A 19,727-nucleotide genomic window follows, 5' to 3' on the forward strand; every position below is an offset into this window, starting at 1 on the left:
TTCTTAGATCGTTAAACGCCAATAAGACGAACGGGTTCAAATTAAAGATGTTTTTTTTTCTTCTATTTACAGATGTACGATCGCGCTAAGGGTTACGTAAATTAGAAAAAAAGCGTATTGATTGATTCATGAAGACACGCGCAGAGCGAGCGAGCGAGCGAGAGCAAGACACCGAGTGGATTATAATAAGAAGAATAGATTTGAAACAAAAGATACATTACGTAACGGATAAGATTCTTCCTCACGATAAATTGACTTACCAGCGATGTTTTATACGTTTTATCCATCAGTAAGTAGGAAAATATAGTTCATATTTTGCAACGAGTAGGCTGAGTGCATGTAGAGAGAAAGAGAGAGTGAGTGAGAGAAAGAGAAAGAGAGAGAAAGTGAGTGAGTGAGTGAATGAGAAAGAGAGAGAGAGTGCGAGAGAGCGAAAGAGAGAGAGAGAGTAAGAAACGAAAGAAATAGAGGGGACGAGAATGTGCGAGCGCGACCGCGTGTCATCTGCGCAAATCGGCACGTGTTTCCGCACCGGTACGGCCCATTGAAGCTACGTTAATGGCATCACATACGCTAAACGAAAAAAAAAAGAAGAAAAAAACCGAGAAGAAACGGTTTAGTGTCAAGCTGATAGGCTTCCATGATGTAACTTTAGATACTACATTTAAAATAGAGAAAGAGATGACACAGAAGCTAGTCGAAATTGATTTCGAGAGCTCGAGAGTGTGGACAAGTATTTTTAATGAATGGGAGAGAATAGGTATGTTTGTGTAAAATATGTAAGCAAACACAGAGAGTGAGAGAGAGAGAGAGAGAGAAAGGGGGGAGCGAGAGAGAAGAAGTAAAACTGCGCTCAGAAGTATATAAAGGAAAATTCTTTGCGAACAAATAATAGTAAATAATAATAATAATATTACTGGGAGAGCAAGCGAGAGAAAGAGAGAGAGAAATATAGCGAGGGGGAGGGGGAGAATGTTCTGCTTCGTCGGATTTGATGTAACATCGGAAGAGGAAATTTAAAAGTTCATAATTATGATTGCAAATTTTGATTGCAAATTTTCGGGAAAAGAATGCTCGTTCGCGAAGATATTTTTCGGCGGCGGGGACATGTGCGAGAACAAGCGTCTTCCGCGACAACGCACTTTAATCTTCATCCGTTCATACAGATCGCCTGGATCACGCCAGACACTTTACCATCGCATTCTCGTACTGAGTTTCGCACATTCGTGCGTCTCGTCGAATTATATCTTGTCTTTTTTTTCCTTTTTCGCTTTTATGTCCAAGAAACATTCCATAAGCCGGGCATACGAGCGCATTTCCACTATGAGGAACTAGTTTTTTTAATCGGAAATGCTTAATTTTACCAATTAGTGGCACATTTTTTCGCGTTGCGTTCTCTTTATGGGGGTTTTTTTTTTTAATAACGATAAATTTTACGATGGATAAATATTTCAAGAGAATTATAAGAAAGAAAAAAAGTACCAGATATGAACCTTGCTTCTAAAATGAAAAAGAGAGGGAAAAATGCAATGTCAAATATTATCTGATGTTATTATTGTGTGAGAATTGAAAGTAACATTTTTTTAAACCGTTATTTTTACAACGATACGAGTTAGATTCAATATCGGTTTTTATAATTATACCGCAAATACAAATATTTTCTTTTTTTTATAATTGTGCCTTTTCAAGATCCGTTAAAGAAAAAAATTAAAGAAAGAAAGAAAAGAGAGAGAGAGAAAGAGAAAGGCAGAGAAAAAATTCATATACTTATATAATTCATTGAAAGAGATAGATTGTTATAATATATTTTTACGTAACGGTAAATTAAATGCAAAATCAAATTTGCTTTTATAGATATAACTGTTTTTTTGCGTTATTTCTACATTTTTTGTTTTTGTTGTTCAATTTGATAGATTTTGTATATGCATGTATTATTGAAAGAAATTGTTGAACTGTGAGAAACGGAAATAGAAACACTCACAACACGAAGTATAATAATAATATAGAAAAATCAAACTGGAATAAATCGAGAAACTGAGTGCAAGACAACAAGAAGAAAAGAAAAAGAGAGAGAGAATGAGCGAAAGTGAGAGAGAAAGAAAGAACGGATGAACGAAAGGAGAGAGAAAGTGAGAAAAAAAGGAATAGATTTGTTACAAGATAAAACAATTTAGAGTATAAATTAATTTATTTTATCGAGAGAACGCGTTACTGTCAGAAAGAGAAAAGTGGGATGTGGAAATAAAAACAACATGCATTTATCTACATGTATACACACATACACGTACACGAATGCACGCGCGTACGCAGACAGATTGACGGGAGGGTAATCAAGACGGCACTCTCTCATCTTGATGTTAAGATTAGTAGTTGTGAATAAATAAAGTGACTTTATTCGTCCTACGGTCGGTCGAAAAATTCAATTTAAAGAAAATTGAAAATTTTAGAACGCCAGGTGCAGTTTTTGCACATGAGAGGATTGTGTTTTTAAAGTTCCACGTTTTCGTTCCACTTGAAAAATTTGCTTTGCATTATTCGAGTCCAGTTCAGACGTGCTCTTTCGTTTAGGCCTTGATTATTCTCTCACGTCACATGCGTCCAAAGTCTCTCCACCACGTAACTCCCCCCCCTCCTCCCGAACGATTCTTTTCCTGCATCCTGCTATTTATGCATTCGACGGGGAGTTTCTCGCGTTGTCTGACGAAGATCGACAGGCGAACGAGCGAAAAGGCATAAACGAGTAAGAAAGGGAGGGAGAGAATGTAGCTTTTTACCAAAAAAAAAAAAAAGAAAAATACTTGAGAGCTGCGTATTACTCGTGCGATACAGAAAATTACGAGGAAAAAGTAACAACGGTAGCAGCGAGATGAATAAAGTTTAGCAAGGAGAGAAAGAGAGAGAACGAGAACGAACGAGAGACAGAGAGCGAGAGAGAGAGAGAGAAAGGCGAAAGAGAGTCGCGTAGTTATTATTATAATATTACAATAATGACACTGTATTATTATAATTAACGATTTACTATTATTGACATCATCTAAACGTATGAAAGATTTTTACGCTGTTGAGACTTGAAGTAAATATATTTAGTTTATTTTGGTACATCACGATGAGAAAACGTGAGCGAACGGGAGAGAGAGAGAGAGAGAGAGAGAGAAAAATTAATTGACGAAGAAATAAAGAGGAAGTGAGGACGCAGAAAGGCGGAGTACGAGCTATTTTTTAAGAGACTTATTACTCGATTTGAGTCCATTATTAAAAAGTAAAAAGGAACGCAGAGGATAAGTGCGGAAGCGAGAGTGAATGGGTGTGTGTGTGTGAGAGAGAGAGAGAGAGAGAGAGAGAGAGAGAGAGAGAGAGAGAGAGAGAGAGAGTGCGAAAGTGAGAGAATCAGCAAAAGGTAGAGAGAGAGAGAGAGAGCGTAAGAGAAGCACTTATTAGCAAATGCGTATTGTGTATTTGTTGCACAAGGCGAGATTGTCACCACTTGACTGACAAAAAAAATCCATATGTGATTTTAATAGTAAATTTTGAGAATTTTACTAAATAGACTTGTATACTAAAAAAGATAATTAAAGTAATTATCGTGACCGACCAAGAAAGACATGAAAATGGAATAAACAGAGCAGCGTGATGGTTGCGCCGACCGGTTCAGGAGGAAGAAGAGTTTGAGGAAAGGTCGAGGGATGCGAGGACACGAGGAGGGGCCCTAATCGGCGCCGCCGCGCGCGTTCAGCGATCCCCGGATGCAGAAAGATTCCGCGAGAGAGAAACGGAACGGCAATGAGTGACAACCGGAAAAGATAGAGAGAGGGAGAGAGAGAGAGAGTGAGAGTGAGAGCGAGAGCGAGAAAGAGAGAAAGAGAGGGAGAGAAAGGCAAGAGCGATCGTGAGTGTAGTTATTATGTACAGAGAAAGCGCGGTGACGCGTTTTTTTTTGCGCGCGCGATGTTTCGCATAGATAGAATTGAAACTTTGATGAAGAAAAAAAAAAACCCTTAGGATTAAGCGGAAGCGCGGTGGGGGAGCGCGCGAGCGAGCACTCGCCGCCCCGCCCCCGGGCTTTTTAGGAGATAAAAGGAGAGAGCGGCGTTCTTTTATCGGTTAAGAAGCGGCTAAATTTCTAGTTAGCTAGGTAGAAGATTAGTTTTTAGTAGTTAGGATACGAATATATGCCTCTCATACCCCGCGTCCCCCCGAACCCCTTTCCCTATGTGTGTTGTCGCGGGTACGGGGGGCACGGGCGTGGGGCACCGTTCAGCCTATGCACCTCGCACCCGTCAAGACTGACTGGCTATTCATATTGATTAATTGATAAATATATATATATTATTCTACAGTATAAATATATATATATGAACTACTTGTATAATTGTATAATAGTAAGGAACTATTTGCTTGCTGCGCACCGCGGGTCGGGTGCGTGGGCTGGCCGGACGTGAGCTTCGAATTCGAGTCGGTGGAGCGTGGGAGCTCGCGGGACCCCCGAGGCCAGAGGTCGGGATGGAGAATCTTCCTGTGTGACGCGCAGGGACCGAAGTGACCGGGGTGTGTGTGTGTGGTTTTTTTTTTGTCGTCCCGGAGCGTCCAGACTTCGGCGCACAAAAAAAAAAAAAAGAGAGAATCGATCCTACCGACAACGGGGGCCAAACCCCCCCCGCTCTCAGGTGGCGGCTCTTCAAGCGACGTCAGAGGCGAACGATACCCCCTGCGGCGCGATTTTTCGCTTCTGACGCGACGCGTCTTCTTTTCCTTCTCGGCTGCGTCGGGACGCCGGCGAGCTTCCACGGGCCTCGCCACCAACCAACCTTTTGGGCGGGAAAACACGATTCCTGCTGCTGCAGACAATGCTGCTTTCCGTAAAAGCTTTCTTTAGACTTCTAGCGTTTAGGCACTTTTTAGATTAGACGTACTGTAGTTGATAGGCTGATTGTAGAAAGGGTGAGACGCGATGTGAGGAACGTGATCGAGCGAAACGAAAAAAAAATATAGAATGTTTTTAAGTAAAATAATGTTAGTAGAAATCGGCTTAAGAGTGTGAACGCGCGCGCGTGTGTGTGTGTGCGTGCGTGCGTGTGTTACATGTGCGTGTGTGCGTGCGAGAGAGAAAATGAATTAGCGATAAAACGAGGTCTGAAGTGACTAGATCACCGTCTTGTACTTCGACTTGTACAGTTCTTAGTTTTCCAAGTTTTTAAGTCATTGTTTTACACGAGTTTGTTAAATGACATAGCTGTAATTACTCGACATCTTAGTTTCTTCCTACACACTTCCTCCACCTCCCCCCTTCTTTCCCCGATATATCTCCGCGCTCCCCGTCCCTCCTTTCTACTTGCATTTGTATTCTGCTCGTGTTCATCGACGAACGTGAGGACTGCGCAGCGAGGAAAGCGGAACTTGTAATTGAAAAGTGAGAGAGAGAGAGAGAATGTGTGTGAGAGACACGGGTACCTCCGTGTTGTCGTTTATTTTGTGTCGTCTTTCTAATATTTAAGGAGGGAGAGGAAAAGCGCAAAGAAAGAAACACGGGGAGAGAAACAAAGAAAAAAAAATAAATAAAACGGGGGAACGATGGTCGTCAGACGCTGAAATCTCTTTTTCAATCCACGCGCGAGGATCAATTTGTAGAGTTTCGAGAGTACTTTTAAGGCAAAGGCGGCGAAGGTGTTTTAGCATGTAATGTGAAGAAAAAAAAATCTTTAGACGTTAAGGCAAGTTGTGTCATAGTTAGATAAGAGATCTAGGGAGACTCTTAGGAAGTCGAATAGGTGCTGTAATAAAACAAAGTTTAACACAAGAAAAACAAGTCAGAATTAGATTTTTCATGAACAAAGAAAAAAAAGTGAAAAAAAAGAACGAAAAAAAAATGCTCGAGGTAAGACGTAAAATAATAATAAAAAAAAAAAAAAAGAAGTAACACACGCGATGACGACGACACATGGGGCATAAGCCACTAAAAAGTGCCCTTAGTTTATTTTGGATCGTTTAAAAAAAACGCTAGTCTTTGTGTGAGGTGACGTGGGGGTTTTTAGATAGGGTCTTCGGAGAACAAACAAGCAGAAACAGACGAAAAAAAGAAAAAAAAAAAGAGGAAAAAGAACACAAAAAAAATGGAGCTAGGAAGAGAAAATCGCGCGACGATATTGCGAGCCGAAAGAAAATACCGATGAGAGTGTGCGAGCGAGAGGAGTGTGCGCGTGTGTGTACGTAAATGTATGCATATTACTTTGAAGGATAACAAAAAAAGAAAAAAAAAAGGGGGAAAATGTGTACTCGAAGAACCATTATCTGCCTACTTTACACACAGGACTGTAGCACATTTCGTGCAGACACACACACACACACACACATACACGCAAAAACAGAGCCCATCCTTATACACACACACTCACACCAGATTTGTACAGAAAGAAAGAAGGGGAGAGACGCACGCAATTGCGAGGGTGCATGCTTTTCGCTGCTCCTGTAACTATTATCGCATACACCCTATGTATGTCTCTGCTGTAGGGGCGTGCACTTGAATCGGTGGTCTTTTTAGAGTTACTTACGAGTAATGAAGAAACGGTTTGGTAAATAATTACTTCGCGATGCGGGGAAGCGATATCCCGAATTCGTAACGATTATCGTCCCTTATTTTTGATCAATAAACGATCTGTTTTGGGGATTTATGCCGAGCGAACCGACTCTTACTTCACCCATCCACTGCGACTCTGAAGAGAAAAAAAAAAAAAAAAAACTACAAGGAAGAATGACCGTTGATTCAAGAAGACAAGGTACGTTTCTTTTTTTATTTTTCTCATTTATTAAAATTATTTTCGTTACTGGAAAAAATAGATTATACCATCTATCGATCCCGTTCTTCGCGTGTAACGCAGCGAAGTGATCGAACGAATTTTAACTTATTTACGATTACGTGCGAATTTTCTTTCGCAGCTTAGTAAGAAATATGTTCGACAAATAGAAAAGAAAAAAATTCCCAAATAAAACGAAGATATTGTTCAGCAATTACAAAAATGATCTCTACAGATCTCTTTAAAATTGTTAAACTATGAATGCATATATATATAAGTTATCTAGAAGAAAAGAAGTGTCTTGGTCATTTCGGTGTCGATTATACGTCAAGTTTTACTTTGTATAACAATTCTATAATATCGCATTCTATAATTAGCATGGAACGTGCTTAGATTTGAATATCCTTAGAGTGTTGTCCGCTCCACCGGACATTATCAGCTCAGGATTCGACCAGTCGCAGCTAAGGACCTTGTCTTCGTGTCCCATGAGATCGAAGAGCGGTATCTTGAGGCTAGAAAAGAATTATTAATGCGATTATATAAATTATATAGCAGATAAGACTACCATTATTTTTTTCCAAAAAACTGGATTTGCTGCGATTCACTGCAGCAAATATCCGAATATGTACGCAATCTCAATATGAAAATTTTTTAACAATTTCATGATTTAATATCAATTTTTAAGTGGCAATCTTCTCGATCTCTAAAACGATTCTTAAACTTCTCGATGCAACTAAACGGAAATGTTTTTTTGCCATAGTTATGATTTGCGACCAACCTTCTTGTGTCCCAGAGTTTGACGATATTGTCATGTGCTCCCGAAATGAAGAGGTGTTCGTTCACCGTCGACCAGCGCACTGACATTACCCACTGCGTGTGAGAACTGAACTTCGCTTTCACAATTGTGCCCTCTAAAATACAAAATTATAAATAAAGAAGACTGAAGAAATTACTTCAAAAAAATAAAAAATTGGACAAATTTTCTCCGTCCAAGTTAATAATTATTTTAATTCTACGAGTAAAATTGCATATTTTATGCTTCATATTTAGAAGCTTCAAGTACCTGTAGATCTCGGATCGTACAGTCGCACATGTTGATCGGCCGATCCCGCTATCACAGCGCGCGCCAGCGGCGAATAATCTATACTGAAAAAGCACTTGTCGCCGTGGATCTCGTGCTTGATGCCGCCCAATTCGGAATCCCAAATCTTTATGGTGTGGTCCCACGAACCCGTGACAATCTCCGTTTTGTCGCACCACACAATCCCGCTGATCGCCTGCTTGTGTCCTTTCATCGCGCACTTTGGAACCTGCGTGTAAAATAAATGTAGTAATGCACAACGATAAATCGATTTGCTTTCATACATTGATAATAGTTCTCATAAATCATATTTTGGAATATTATCAGAATCCTCGGTACAAGATAAATCTTTTAATTTAATGAAATAACTTCTATGTACCTTAGTTTTATTAGCGAACTCTGACTTTGCCTTTTTCGATGCGGATTCTCCATCATTGTCCTCCTCCTGTGTAGCTGCATTAACAAGAAAGGAAGTTCATTTCATTAATCAGCATTTGTATTAGTATTATTTTCTAATTTCCAAACTTTTTAAACCCTTTAAATCTACAAGAGCATTGTATCGTATAATGTTCATGTCTTGGAAACATGATTTAAGGACAAATTGGGATTTCTTTGAAAATATTAATTTTCTGTTGCGAGGACACTTACACGTTGACCATATATACAGCATATTGTCCCAGGCACCAGTCGCCATTAACGTTTTGTCATGATTGATGCCAACCGCTTCAACACTTCCCTTGTGTCCTTTACAGATATGTACACATTCAACAGAATTCTTCGTTATATCCCAGTCCCATATCATGCACGTCTGATCCATCGATGAACTGCGTGTATACACATAATAATCTACTTCAAACTCGTTTATATTTGGTTAAGTGAGCATATTTGAAAAATTATGTATGCAAAAGTTGCATATATGCAGCATGTAAACGATACGAAACTGCTATTACGTGATAAGCTACCTAACAAAAGAAGCCTTGTCGTCGTTAAGAGATATCCAGGCCACTGCTTTAACGGGAGATGTGTGTCCAGGAATCACAAGATGATGTTTGCCTTTCAATGTCCAAATATGAAGCATATTGTCATAAGAACCAGTAAGAATCCTAAGTGAAACAATTCACAGTATTAATGCTCAATTATATTTAAGATCACTATGCATTTTTAGTTTTCACAATCACAAAACCAACCATTTTTTCCCACAACTGGCGACGGCTGACACCCAGTCATCATGTATCAAACAATTTTTTGGTTCTGGTGAAGGATACTTCTCCACATATTCCACTTCTATCAACTCTTCTATAGAACCGCTTCTCTCCTGAATATGTTCCAGCAAAGAAGTACGCAGGAATTGCGAGCAGACCAGAAAATCAAACTCCACATCATCTTCGATAACATTTGATTCTGTGAATAATCATTTGATCTTCTAATGAAAATTGTCAGAATATGCCTAGCCACATGATTTGGATATAATTAGATAATGAAATCAGATATAAATTTACTTCTGCGATTAGAAATTCGTTCAGAAATAAACAAAGTTAACAGTTTGAGATATTAAAGCAAACAGTTCTCATGTGGAGCTCCTCACCTTTCAGAAGTGTATTTACTATAGTGTTTAATTCATCGGGGATTATTGAGCTGTGCGTCGATAAAGGATAATTCGGTACTGCATATCTGAAATCGAAGAAAATCATACACAAAAACCGCAAATGAATACATAAAGAAAAAGAAAAAAATAATGGTTTACCGCTGCTGCTTGGTTACAAAACAAATTTGTATTTGGGCGTCGTTCTCATTCGTATTCATCACTGATTTAGCCTCTGATTTATTTTTAAGGCGATGCTTTTTAACAGATTCAACTTCCATAGCGACTTTGCGACTGATTTTTCAGATTGATAGATTTAACCTCGTTTCTATCGCCACTGCCAACAATTTCAAACACTGTACTCACATGGCACGTGCGCTTACAAGTTTGTTCTTTTTAGGTGCACTAGAACCGCACTAAAATACAGGCATCGATCATGTAATTTTTCCCTAGAAACGGAAACATAACAAGTGAAAAGTTTCACGTGAATTCGATTAATGGAATTGTCGAATTCACGTTAAATTTTCACTTTTCACATTTTCTTAGGAACGGAAAAGTGAAAACTTTTATGTAAATTTGATAATTCTATTCGTGAACAATATTATGATGTGGGAATAAAACAAAAAATTGCATCCATATATATTTTAATAATAAACAAGACAGACTTAAAATACATTGTATATAACTATATTACAAAATTAAATCATTTCTCCTTAAATAAAATAAAATTACACTTTGAAGAACACCTAGAAGAAAAATGAGAACTTTATAACAATCAACAATGGGAACACAAATATATCACAGAAAAAAAATTTGCTTGGATTTGCTTTCTGCAAAACGTAGTATTTGCACAGAATTATTAGATGCATAGTTCACCACATTGATATTAAGCAGCTTTGCAGATCTTTGTAGACTTCGTAGATGTTGTATAAATTTGGAAGTTTGATAAGCTGTAAAACAAAAACAATATTTTAATAATTTCAATCAGTCAACACTTTACAAGAATTATAATATACTTGTGTATCAGAAAAGGTTATAATATTAATCACTGGTCAATCAGAAACACGGACCAATTTTCATCATTTCAATAAGTACATAAATAAACTTATATCAAAGACATTACATTAAAAAATTTTAAATTAGAAAAATTATATATCAATGAAATATAAATACCATTATCTGTCGTCCTGCTAGAATATCTTGTTCTGATGAGCTGCAAGACAAAGACAATATTTTAATAATTTCAATTCTTTAACACATTACATGAATTAGTTACGTATCACACTCAGAAGAGGTTAAAAATTAATCACTGGTCAATCAGAAACACGGACCAATTTTCATCATTTCAATAAGTACATAAATAAACTTATATCAAAGGTATTACATTAAAAAATTTTAAATTAGAAAAATTATATATCAATGAAATATAAATACCATTATTTGTCATCCTGCTAAAACATCTTGTTCTGATGAGCTGCAAGATAAAGAAAATATTTTAATAATTTCAATTCTTTAACACATTACATGAACTAGTTATGTATCACATTCAGAGGAGGTTAAAAATTAATCACTGGTCAATCAGAAACACGGACCAATTTTCATCATTTCAATATATACATAAATAAACTTATATTAAAGGCATTACATTAAACAATTTAAAATTAGGAAAATTATATATCAATAAAATATAAATACCATTATTAGTCGTCCTGCTAGAATATCTTGTTCTGATGAGCTGCAAGATAAAGACAATATTTTAATAATTTCAATTCTTTAACACTTTACAGGAATTAGTTATGTATAACACTCAGAAGTGGTTAAAAATTAATCACTGATCAATCAGAAACACGGACCAATTTTCATCATTTAAAGAACTTGTATAACAAATATTACATCAAAGAATTTGAGATTAAAGAATCACTTATATTAATAAAATGAAAACATTTAATAACGTAATGTTCGAGACACGTGGTCAGAAACGCGGACGTGATATCAACTTCCTTGACGAACAAATAATTATGAATATACATGATAAGATCGACAGAAGAATGAAATTTAATAAAAATTATGATAAATTGTACAACAAAAATTAAAAGTTTCTTACCATTTTGCCACCTTTTTACGATTTTTTCACACAAGGAAACACGCGTCCATCCGATCCCGATGAATGTAGATGAAATAAAACGAAAGCGGAAATCAGGTTCTCGCTTTGTAAAATAGGTTGTGTTCCGAAATTCACTGCCAGTACTGAAAATCTATAATATACGTGACGTAAACTATAGATTTTCAGTACTAGTAGTGAATTTCGGAACACAGCCATAAAAATCACTACTCGATTATTCTAATGTGCATGCGTGCAACCGAAAGCTGAAGGTAGAAATATTTGGACTATTCGTATAACGCATATGCAAACCCACATGAAAATTGACCCGTTCATTTTGATTGAAAATTGGATTTGAGTGCTTCGGTGCACACTGTCTGCACTAGCACGGCACCAGTGCAGTTAAAAAGAACAAATCTCTTGTCACTGCGTACACCGGCAATATTGTATATGTTCATTTATATATACCGTTGCCCGAGGATCAATATTGTTATGGCGGAATAGAAGGAGCGGTTCCGCACGGTACGATAATTAACGGCGAGTCGAAAGAATGGTACATAGTGTATCACGCCGGTCGACAACGCGACGAAGATGCACTTATATAAGGCATTTTTATCCGGCGACGAAGTAACAAGAGTCGTATTAATGAAACGAGAGACTTCTTGTTGACAGAGGGTGGCATCCAGCGGGCCCCGAGAAACACGGGCGATCCTTGACAGCGTGAAACCGGGTGACAGACAGTACTCGCGACACTGCATCGACACAGATAGTCACCATGGCGAAGTATGATCGCGTAAACGCCGCCTTATCTAATTAGAATACACACACTGACAGTAGAGTGCAGTGGTCTTCCTCACGATAATGCAGTGTTTATTATTTCTCTGACCCCATAATTGCATGCAACTGCGCAAAACAATTCTCCCCGTCCCTTGATCTTGAAATGAATGGCAGCAAACAATTTGGATGCAATCGTTTGTTTCGAGCATGCTTCTCTAGCGTACAAAGCTATTTGAGTTTGTTCTGGGCGCACTGACAAACTGAACGTTTGTATTTCACAGCATACACCATTTATAAACTTAATCTTATCTGTCCTGGTGTCTTATCGATTATTGGCACCACTTGATCATCAATTATTTGCTTATGAATAATTCACTTAGTCATGTACCAAAATTGAAACACATTTTGTAGAACACATCCTCTATGTTGCTCTATGCATATTTTTTACAATGAAAGATTTTAAGATATACCTTCAGTCACTGTCAGAGTATTTAAATAATTTAATTCTGGGTAAGCTGTGCAAAGGTTTAAGCTTAAGAATGAAAAGCAAATAATTCCTTATTGTGTTACATAATAATTTGACTATTTCCAAGAATTTGCTGTTGTATTTTAATACACTAAATATATTTATAATATTTTTTTTTATATGTCAATGTATGCAAATGTTTATATATTATAATTGCACCATTTTTTATTTTCTAATGCTGTCTATCATTAAAACTCCAATAAGTTTATTCTAAAGTTTGGAACACAATCTTTGTTTGCAGAGAAATGATGATAGTATTTGTTTACGACACTGCAAAGTGTTGTAAAGAGGAAGATGATCCTGCAGAAGCAGTTATGTACTTTCATCCGGCTTGGGTATCACTCACACAAAGACTGGCTTTGGCGGGGCAATTGATGGGTGTGTACCACTTTCTAACAACGTCGTTTTCAGCGCCACGCTCCATCACGTTGCAAGGTGGAAAGTTTATGTTGAAGAAGTTTGGGCAATATGTGTTGGTGAGTTGATGTGAAATATTTTATTACTATTAAAGATACAAGTGCAAAGCAACATGACTGAAAAGATACAATTTTGGAGTTAAATCAAAAGTTTTAGAAGGAGACAATTTAAAGCAAACTAAAAACAAAATTTATACACAAACAGATAGGCTAACATTTCTAATTTATACTAATTATTTTATTTATGGGTGTTACATTAATTAATGATCTGAAACAAGAATATCAATTTTAATATTTTAACTTTGTGCTTGCACTTAACTTTTCAGTTTCTCTTTTCTTCATGATACATAAATGTCATTCTTCACACGTATTACTGTGTTTCTTGCTTGTTTGTGTCACTTAGCTGATAAAAGTTATCTTGTGACACAGTTATTAAATTGTGTTGCAGTATTTCCATCAAAAAAGTACTCCATCCATTTCCATCAAAAGTTTTGTACTTTACGAGTCAATGGTTGTTTATGAGATTTATGATTGACCTTTATGATTGACCATCATAAATTATCAGCATTGATTTGTTTTACTAGGCTGTGGGGACTGATAGAAATATACAGGACTGGATACTCGAGAGACGCGCCGACACTCTGGAATCCTTGCTGAAATTCTTTCACTGCGACCTCGCCAAGATACTGGAATCCCTCAATAACGATCGCAATAGATTCACTGAAAAATTGTATCAGATGTTTGAGACTTATCTGCCAATTCTTCAACACAGTGCCAATCTATTTTCCAACATTCCTATTATTAAACTTCCAAAGGTTAGATTGAACGTAAATATAAAGTAAATATAAACATATATAGTTTTTATACATTTCTTTTTATTAGCTAATGAAAACGTGTCTTTCGTAGAGTGCCAGTAACATATTTCTGGAATCGATGCAAGTGCTACAGCATTGTCAAGAGATAAATGGTGTACTGGGCGGAGCATTGTTTTACAATAACAAGTACGACGAGTTCTGCAATGACAGGACACTCGATGAAATCAAATTTCTGCTTAGATATCGCTTTTTAACATTCATTGTTTTAAAAATTATTCTGCTTTATTAGCTTTGCTCTTGATTTATCGTATTCTCATTTTCTTTTCAGGGTTGTCTCAACGCAGCTGGACGCAGATTTAACGAAACAAATTGTCATAACGGATCCTTACAGGATAAAGGTATATTCCACTACTGATGTTTGAATATAAATGTAATTAGATGACATTTTCGGATATATTGATTTTTCTTCGCGAGAAATTCATAGTTCACTAAATTTGTTGAAGGCTCCCGCGGAAAGGATATCCACGGAATTTCACTTGCCGATCGGTGTTCAATTGTTACAAGTGTACATAGAGCGAAAGCAGTTCACGAAGCTGATGCAAGAGACGAATAACGAGCGATATTACAATTCGTGTATAGATACGGTGACGAGAAAGATATTGCAGAGGAAAGTAAGTGCGCCTTGTGCGAACGCATCATCTTCCGTTAAAGTAATACAAACTGATCTCGCAAATCTGGATGGATTTTCTTAGAACATGTCTAAGAGCGGCGTCAAAGAGCCGCTCATCATGTCCGGCATGAAGCGGGATACGTCGCGTATCTTCACTGTTCCCGAGGAAGGCGAGTTGGATTCCACAAATTACCCACCGGCGCCGCAGTATGTGCCGTCGGTGCCGCTCGTGGGCAGCCACGAGTCGCCAATTAGGCGCAAGCAAGAGATGAAATCGGAGCGTGCCAAGAGCACCGCCATCGTGAATCCGCTCACGCCCAGCGTCTGCGCGACGCCGTTGAAGGATGTGGATCGGATACTGCTTGGCAATGCCATGCTCATCTGTTCGTCCGAGAGCGGCGGTGAGAACGACGAACATCGAAGCACGTCGAAAGACAACGACGACGACATCCCGGACGTCGTGAAAGAAGCACTCAGGTGAAATATGAGGAATAATTCTGATACTTCTATGTGGAATAGAAAAATCTATTTTGTAACAATTTCTCGATGCCGAAGTGACCTCATTTTGATTCTAAAACAGGTGCAAACGGCTGAACAAGTTGAGAAATACCACGTCGAAGGAGAAGCTGATGAAGAGGAAAGATCCCGACAGGAAGAGTGTGAGCCTGCCAGATTTGACATCATCAGTCAAGCAGCACCTAAACGGTATTCCTAGAACGTACCAACCGGAGCTGGATCAAATGTAATCAAATTCATGATTATTGAGTAATCAATAGTTTCGCTCAACACAAAACAATCGTGTCGAATAACACAGTTTAACAAAGGAAAAAAAAAGAATGCATCATTTCTTACAGTTTTTTTTTTTATCGAAGCTTTTGCACAACTGTGTGATAGTTGAATATTACTATAATTTGTACAATCAATTTAATAAATCCTATTGCTTTCAACAGATGCAAATTCAGCGAGGCTTCTCCGGATAATCTCGACTCGAACTCATCTCGGCGGACGCTCGGAAGAGGCAAGCGGCACTCGCGCACCATAACCGACCCCTGCTATCCTGTCTTCCGATCCGACGGTCTACCGGTCTCGCAGTCGTTGTACGAGCAGTACGTCGCCACGCACTGCGAGGAGCTGTGCGACGACGGCAACGACGGCAGCGTCCGCGGGCATCGCGGCGACGACGGCAGTTTTCAATTGAGGAATTTGTCCAGCGAGTTGACGAGCATAAAATTTCCCGCAAACAGCAGCGCGGTCGCGAAGGACGGTACGTTGTAGAGAAGCGTAGCAGTATTGAAAACGATATCTAACGCTCGAACGTGTTTTAATTGCGCGCGGTGTTTGTTTAAAATATGAACGTTTAGAACGCGCCAAGCCCGATCACTCGTACGAAAAGAGCAAGCAGGAGACGTACAAGAGATCGATGAGTCTGCCGTTGAAGCCGCTCAACGTCGTCACCGAGGTGCAGAACAGCGACGATTGGCGGAAATCGACGTCGGAGTGCGGCGGGAGCTCGTACGACTTCCCGCAGAGGCGGAAGCTGGACGGTCTGCAGTTGACGCCGCTGATGTCGAAACTGAGTCTGCTGGCCGACGAGCGGACCAGCGGGTTCTGCAGCCGCGAAACCACGCCGAGTGAGTTCCGCGATCTCTCGGGATTCTCCGGCGGTATCACGACAACGACGACGACGACGACGACGACGACGAATCAGCTTATCAGGCAGAAGCTGGAGTCGGTCGAGAAGGAGACGAGCGACGGCGAGGACGAGCTGGACGAGGACTGGATCAACAAGGACGATTCTGCCGCCTGCCTCGAGAAGACCGAGCTGTTTCTCTGCGGTTATCAGAATATGGTATTGGTATTGCTGATGGAAAACGGCACCGCGAATAATCCGGACTTGATACACGCTTTGGTAAGTGCGCAAAAAAAGTTACATGTACTTCTTGAAATTTGTTGAACCGAATAGCGACAGTTATTTTGCACGCAAGTAAATTAAGAAGAATTATGTTTTAATAAATAAGAAAATTAATTTTCCAACAAAAATCGATGAAAGATTTTTAAATAATGAAACGAATACTTCAAATCTTCCCTCCTGTGTCGGTATTGTAAAGTTGCATTAGAGCGTAGTTGTAAGTAGTGTAAAATAGTTTTATTAGAATAGTAATATAGATAATTTATTTGATATAGTGGCGCACTTGCGTAAGCACGTTAGATAAGCTTGAATCGCGACTGCAGCAATGTCTGGAACCCTTGCCGTCGACCGAAAACAAGGAGTTGTACAGTATTTTGAGCGTAGATCCGCAGTGGGACACGGTGCAACGTTTCGGACTTTGGGGCGTCACCGAGTTGGACATTGTGTCCTGCCTCCACGACAGGTTTACGCGAGCCAACAGTTTGACGGACATCATCGTCAGGTAATTTCCAATCAGATTCCATCATTTGTCTTACATTACTTGAATTTTTCTTCACTCTCTAATTCGTAGATCAGCTTCGTGAAACGTTCTTGTATATGAAAATTTCTTAGACGATTAAAGTGAATGAATTTTTTTGCAACGCTCTTAATATCGTAGAATAGAGACGCTTGTCAAATTTACAAGTCGTAAAATTTGCAGCAAGCAATATTTATCGCAAAAAGCTGTTGCGTAATTGTAGAAGTATTACAAGATTTGTTTTGTTTTTTCTTAACAGAACGGAAGATACGGTGGTTTACGGGAATCAGTGCGGTGGAGTGGAAGTGTTTTATCAACAAGCAGTAGCACCGGGTGCTTTCGCGGCACTGCCGACGCCGACGGATCTCATGGGCATCGTGGCCCTCAAGGCGAAGCGTCGATTGGAAAGAGACCACGGAATTGTGTTGCTGTAAATTCAGGCTTGCCGTCATTGCTTCATTTTGTAGGGCAAAGTGGAAGATAGCACGTACGTTTGAACAATCTCACTCGTTTGTCCCCGAAAATTGTGCGCGGGGACGATGAATTTTTAAAACCTTCATATCCTTGCATTACGCGAGAAAGGAGAACTTTCCATTGCTTTCGATCGAAACGAGATCGTTTCAACGATGGGAGACATTTTTCTACGTGTATTTTTGTAATATGTAATTTTTCAACGTACCAAAGCATAAATGCCGGGAGAATTGGCTACGAAGAGCTTTCACATCACTGCAGCGTATTTATATTAGGTATTCCAACTACTGATCACGGACTTTTTTACAATAGCGAATTGCCGATCATCCAGTTTGTATTTTACGATTTCATCATTCATTGTGCAGAATGAACATTTGTATATATATATTATATATAAGATGTCTTAGAATTGATGGAAGACATAGCGTTTTGAAAACTTGGAAGTATTTTTTTTTATATTTCTATCAACCAATGTGTCATGAAGAATTTCAATGGCTTCTGAGATATAAATCATGAAAATCAAATGGATTAAACTTCAGAGGCAAAGTCAGTACAATTTGAAATCAGTTTTATTTTAGATTTAATTCATTACAATTCGTATTATATCTTTCATGATTGTATAAAATAATTTTCTATTATTTATAAATTATGCATACAGAATATTGAAACGGGGAAAGTTGTTACGGAGAGTTGCGAAGAGATATCATATTAAAATTTGGAAGATCGCTGAAAATTATGACTATTTTTATTAAAGAATTGATTCCAAACTCAAGAAACAACTCTGTATCGTCATCATCCGTCAATTCTCGGATATTTAGTTCATTGTAAATACATGTATGCATAATGAGTTATATTAATAACTTATTTGCATCTTAATCGTGTTAATGCGAATTAGACGCTCAGTTTTATTAGAGCGAAAATAATGAAAAGTATATCCGCGAGGAGAAAAACGAAGATCAGTATTTCGCGAATGCGCTGCGTCCAGTATTTCTAGTCGTCTGAATTGCTTTTGTAGGCAAGAAAAGTATTGTAGATGCCAGAATCGTCTGTCCGATCTTGTCAATTTTAACGTAAAAATATTTTATGCACTATTTTTGCGGTCTCAAGGTATGCATAATGTTAAATTCGTTCTTGTCTCGCAATATTTAAATAGAAATGCCGACGGTCGTCCGCGAGACAAGTTTTTAGCAACGATGGTGTGCGAACGCTCTATGTCCAAATGTTTACACTCATGTTATGTATATTAACTTCAATATTGTGTGAACGTATTATATGTATGGACGGGATTTTTGGAGAGCAAAGTTGAATCGCGTTACGTCATCGCGTGCATTCTTTATTCTTCTCGTCTTTCTTTTTCGGAAAGTGTAGTAAAAACAGCACACGTCTTAAATTTATTTTTCAACGCACTCTCCCCAATCTGTTTTTATACAATAGTTGAAGTTAATATTGAAATTTCTATGCATATTACGTTTATAAATCAAATAATTTAAATATAATAAAAAGAAATATGTAATATAATGTGTCTTTATATGTAATATAATGTACAACATAACGTATGTGTAACTTGAATAATAATTTATAGAATCACAAATGACGTCAATTACGGCATTTCATTAAAGCGCTTTAACGTAATGCCTTCATTAGAACATTTAATGCGTGCAAACAGTAAGAAATGCTCGGTTCCGATATTATAATAGCATAAATGCATAAATTTATTAGAGGGTGTGTACACGGAAAAACTGCATTCTGATTCCTGACGGTGTAAATATGTTTGTGGAAAGAGAGATGTTTACGCGAAAAATTAATATACCGAAGGCGATTTAATAATAAATATGAAGTCCAAGGTTTTTTTTTGCAAATTCCACGAAGCGAATGATATCGAGTGATCGCGAAATAAATTTTCCGTACATTAGATCGCTCAAAAAGCATAAAAGTACTTTTTCAAACTGTTTCTACACTCGTAATTTTGAAATCGTAGACTGAAGTTAATACGAACTTTCTAATTTCCTCTACATTTTCTCAAGTTCAAGTTTAACAATATTGAAAAATTAATATTTTACGGAAACAAAATTTT

At 38.1% G+C, this 19,727-nt stretch overlaps 3 protein-coding genes and 3 non-coding genes across 7 annotated transcripts in view; 2 read left to right on the forward strand and 4 right to left on the reverse strand.

The window, feature by feature from the left end:
* Window positions 1-6,665, forward strand: part of shep (alan shepard) — a 29,153-nt gene extending 22,488 nt beyond the window's left edge. The window contains 1 exon segment of the mRNA XM_067357225.1: window positions 73-6,665. The gene's annotated coding sequence lies outside the window, so the exon portion shown is untranslated.
* A 106-nt stretch (window positions 6,666-6,771) lies between these two features.
* LOC105673250 (ribosome biogenesis protein WDR12 homolog) lies at window positions 6,772-9,852 on the reverse strand. The gene is made up of 9 exons (XM_012368756.2): window positions 9,614-9,852; window positions 9,455-9,540; window positions 9,057-9,270; window positions 8,832-8,972; window positions 8,518-8,693; window positions 8,249-8,322; window positions 7,852-8,098; window positions 7,567-7,699; window positions 6,772-7,300 (listed from the first exon to the last, which is right to left on the reverse strand). Exons 1-9 carry the CDS (start codon window positions 9,730-9,732, stop codon window positions 7,162-7,164), a joined length of 1,329 nt encoding a protein of 442 aa, XP_012224179.2. The 5' UTR covers window positions 9,733-9,852; the 3' UTR covers window positions 6,772-7,161.
* Window positions 9,853-10,470: 618 nt separating this feature from the next.
* On the reverse strand, window positions 10,471-10,539 carry LOC137000916 (small nucleolar RNA SNORD18). The gene has a single exon (XR_010891073.1). It is a non-coding gene; the product is annotated as a small nucleolar RNA SNORD18 (small nucleolar RNA).
* Window positions 10,540-10,732: 193 nt separating this feature from the next.
* On the reverse strand, window positions 10,733-10,800 carry LOC137000917 (small nucleolar RNA SNORD18). The gene has a single exon (XR_010891074.1). It is a non-coding gene; the product is annotated as a small nucleolar RNA SNORD18 (small nucleolar RNA).
* A 193-nt stretch (window positions 10,801-10,993) lies between these two features.
* On the reverse strand, window positions 10,994-11,061 carry LOC137000918 (small nucleolar RNA SNORD18). Its single transcript, XR_010891075.1, has one exon. It is a non-coding gene; the product is annotated as a small nucleolar RNA SNORD18 (small nucleolar RNA).
* Window positions 11,062-11,915: 854 nt separating this feature from the next.
* Window positions 11,916-19,253, forward strand: HPS4 (Hermansky-Pudlak syndrome 4 protein). 2 transcript variants are annotated; one of them, XM_012368637.2, is made up of 13 exons: window positions 11,916-12,074; window positions 12,225-12,335; window positions 13,097-13,331; window positions 13,856-14,086; window positions 14,178-14,272; window positions 14,415-14,484; window positions 14,590-14,757; window positions 14,839-15,233; window positions 15,337-15,498; window positions 15,707-16,020; window positions 16,118-16,665; window positions 16,941-17,167; window positions 17,442-19,253. In XM_012368637.2, the coding sequence occupies exons 2-13, from the start codon at window positions 12,328-12,330 to the stop codon at window positions 17,614-17,616; spliced, it is 2,628 nt and encodes an 875-aa protein (XP_012224060.1). In that variant the 5' UTR covers window positions 11,916-12,074; window positions 12,225-12,327; the 3' UTR covers window positions 17,617-19,253. The 2 variants fall into 2 exon arrangements, with proteins under 2 accessions (XP_012224060.1, XP_067213318.1); XM_067357217.1 differs by lacking the exon at window positions 12,225-12,335 and having other exon boundaries at window positions 11,917-12,074.
* Window positions 19,254-19,727: the final 474 nt, after the last annotated feature.

This window comes from Linepithema humile, chromosome 6 (genome assembly GCF_040581485.1).
Source record: "Linepithema humile isolate Giens D197 chromosome 6, Lhum_UNIL_v1.0, whole genome shotgun sequence".
Lineage (NCBI taxonomy): Eukaryota > Metazoa > Arthropoda > Insecta > Hymenoptera > Formicidae > Linepithema > Linepithema humile.

What these genes read in the sequence shown, in the direction of transcription:
- LOC105673250 (XM_012368756.2), bottom strand. Translation starts at nt 9,732, where the DNA reads ATGGAAGTTGAATCTGTTAAAAAGCATCGCCTTAAAAATAAATCAGAG. An exon ending in AGTAAATACACTTCTGAAAG is followed by an intron (nt 9,271 to 9,454) that starts GTGAGGAGCTCC and finishes GATTATTCACAG; the next exon opens with AATCAAATGTTATCGAAGAT. An exon ending in AAACTCTGGGACACAAGAAG is followed by an intron (nt 7,301 to 7,566) that starts GTTGGTCGCAAA and finishes ATTCTTTTCTAG; the next exon opens with CCTCAAGATACCGCTCTTCG.
- HPS4 (XM_012368637.2), top strand. An exon ending in AGTTTGGGCAATATGTGTTG is followed by an intron (nt 13,332 to 13,855) that starts GTGAGTTGATGT and finishes TTGTTTTACTAG; the next exon opens with GCTGTGGGGACTGATAGAAA. An exon ending in CAGCGCGGTCGCGAAGGACG is followed by an intron (nt 16,021 to 16,117) that starts GTACGTTGTAGA and finishes ATGAACGTTTAG; the next exon opens with AACGCGCCAAGCCCGATCAC.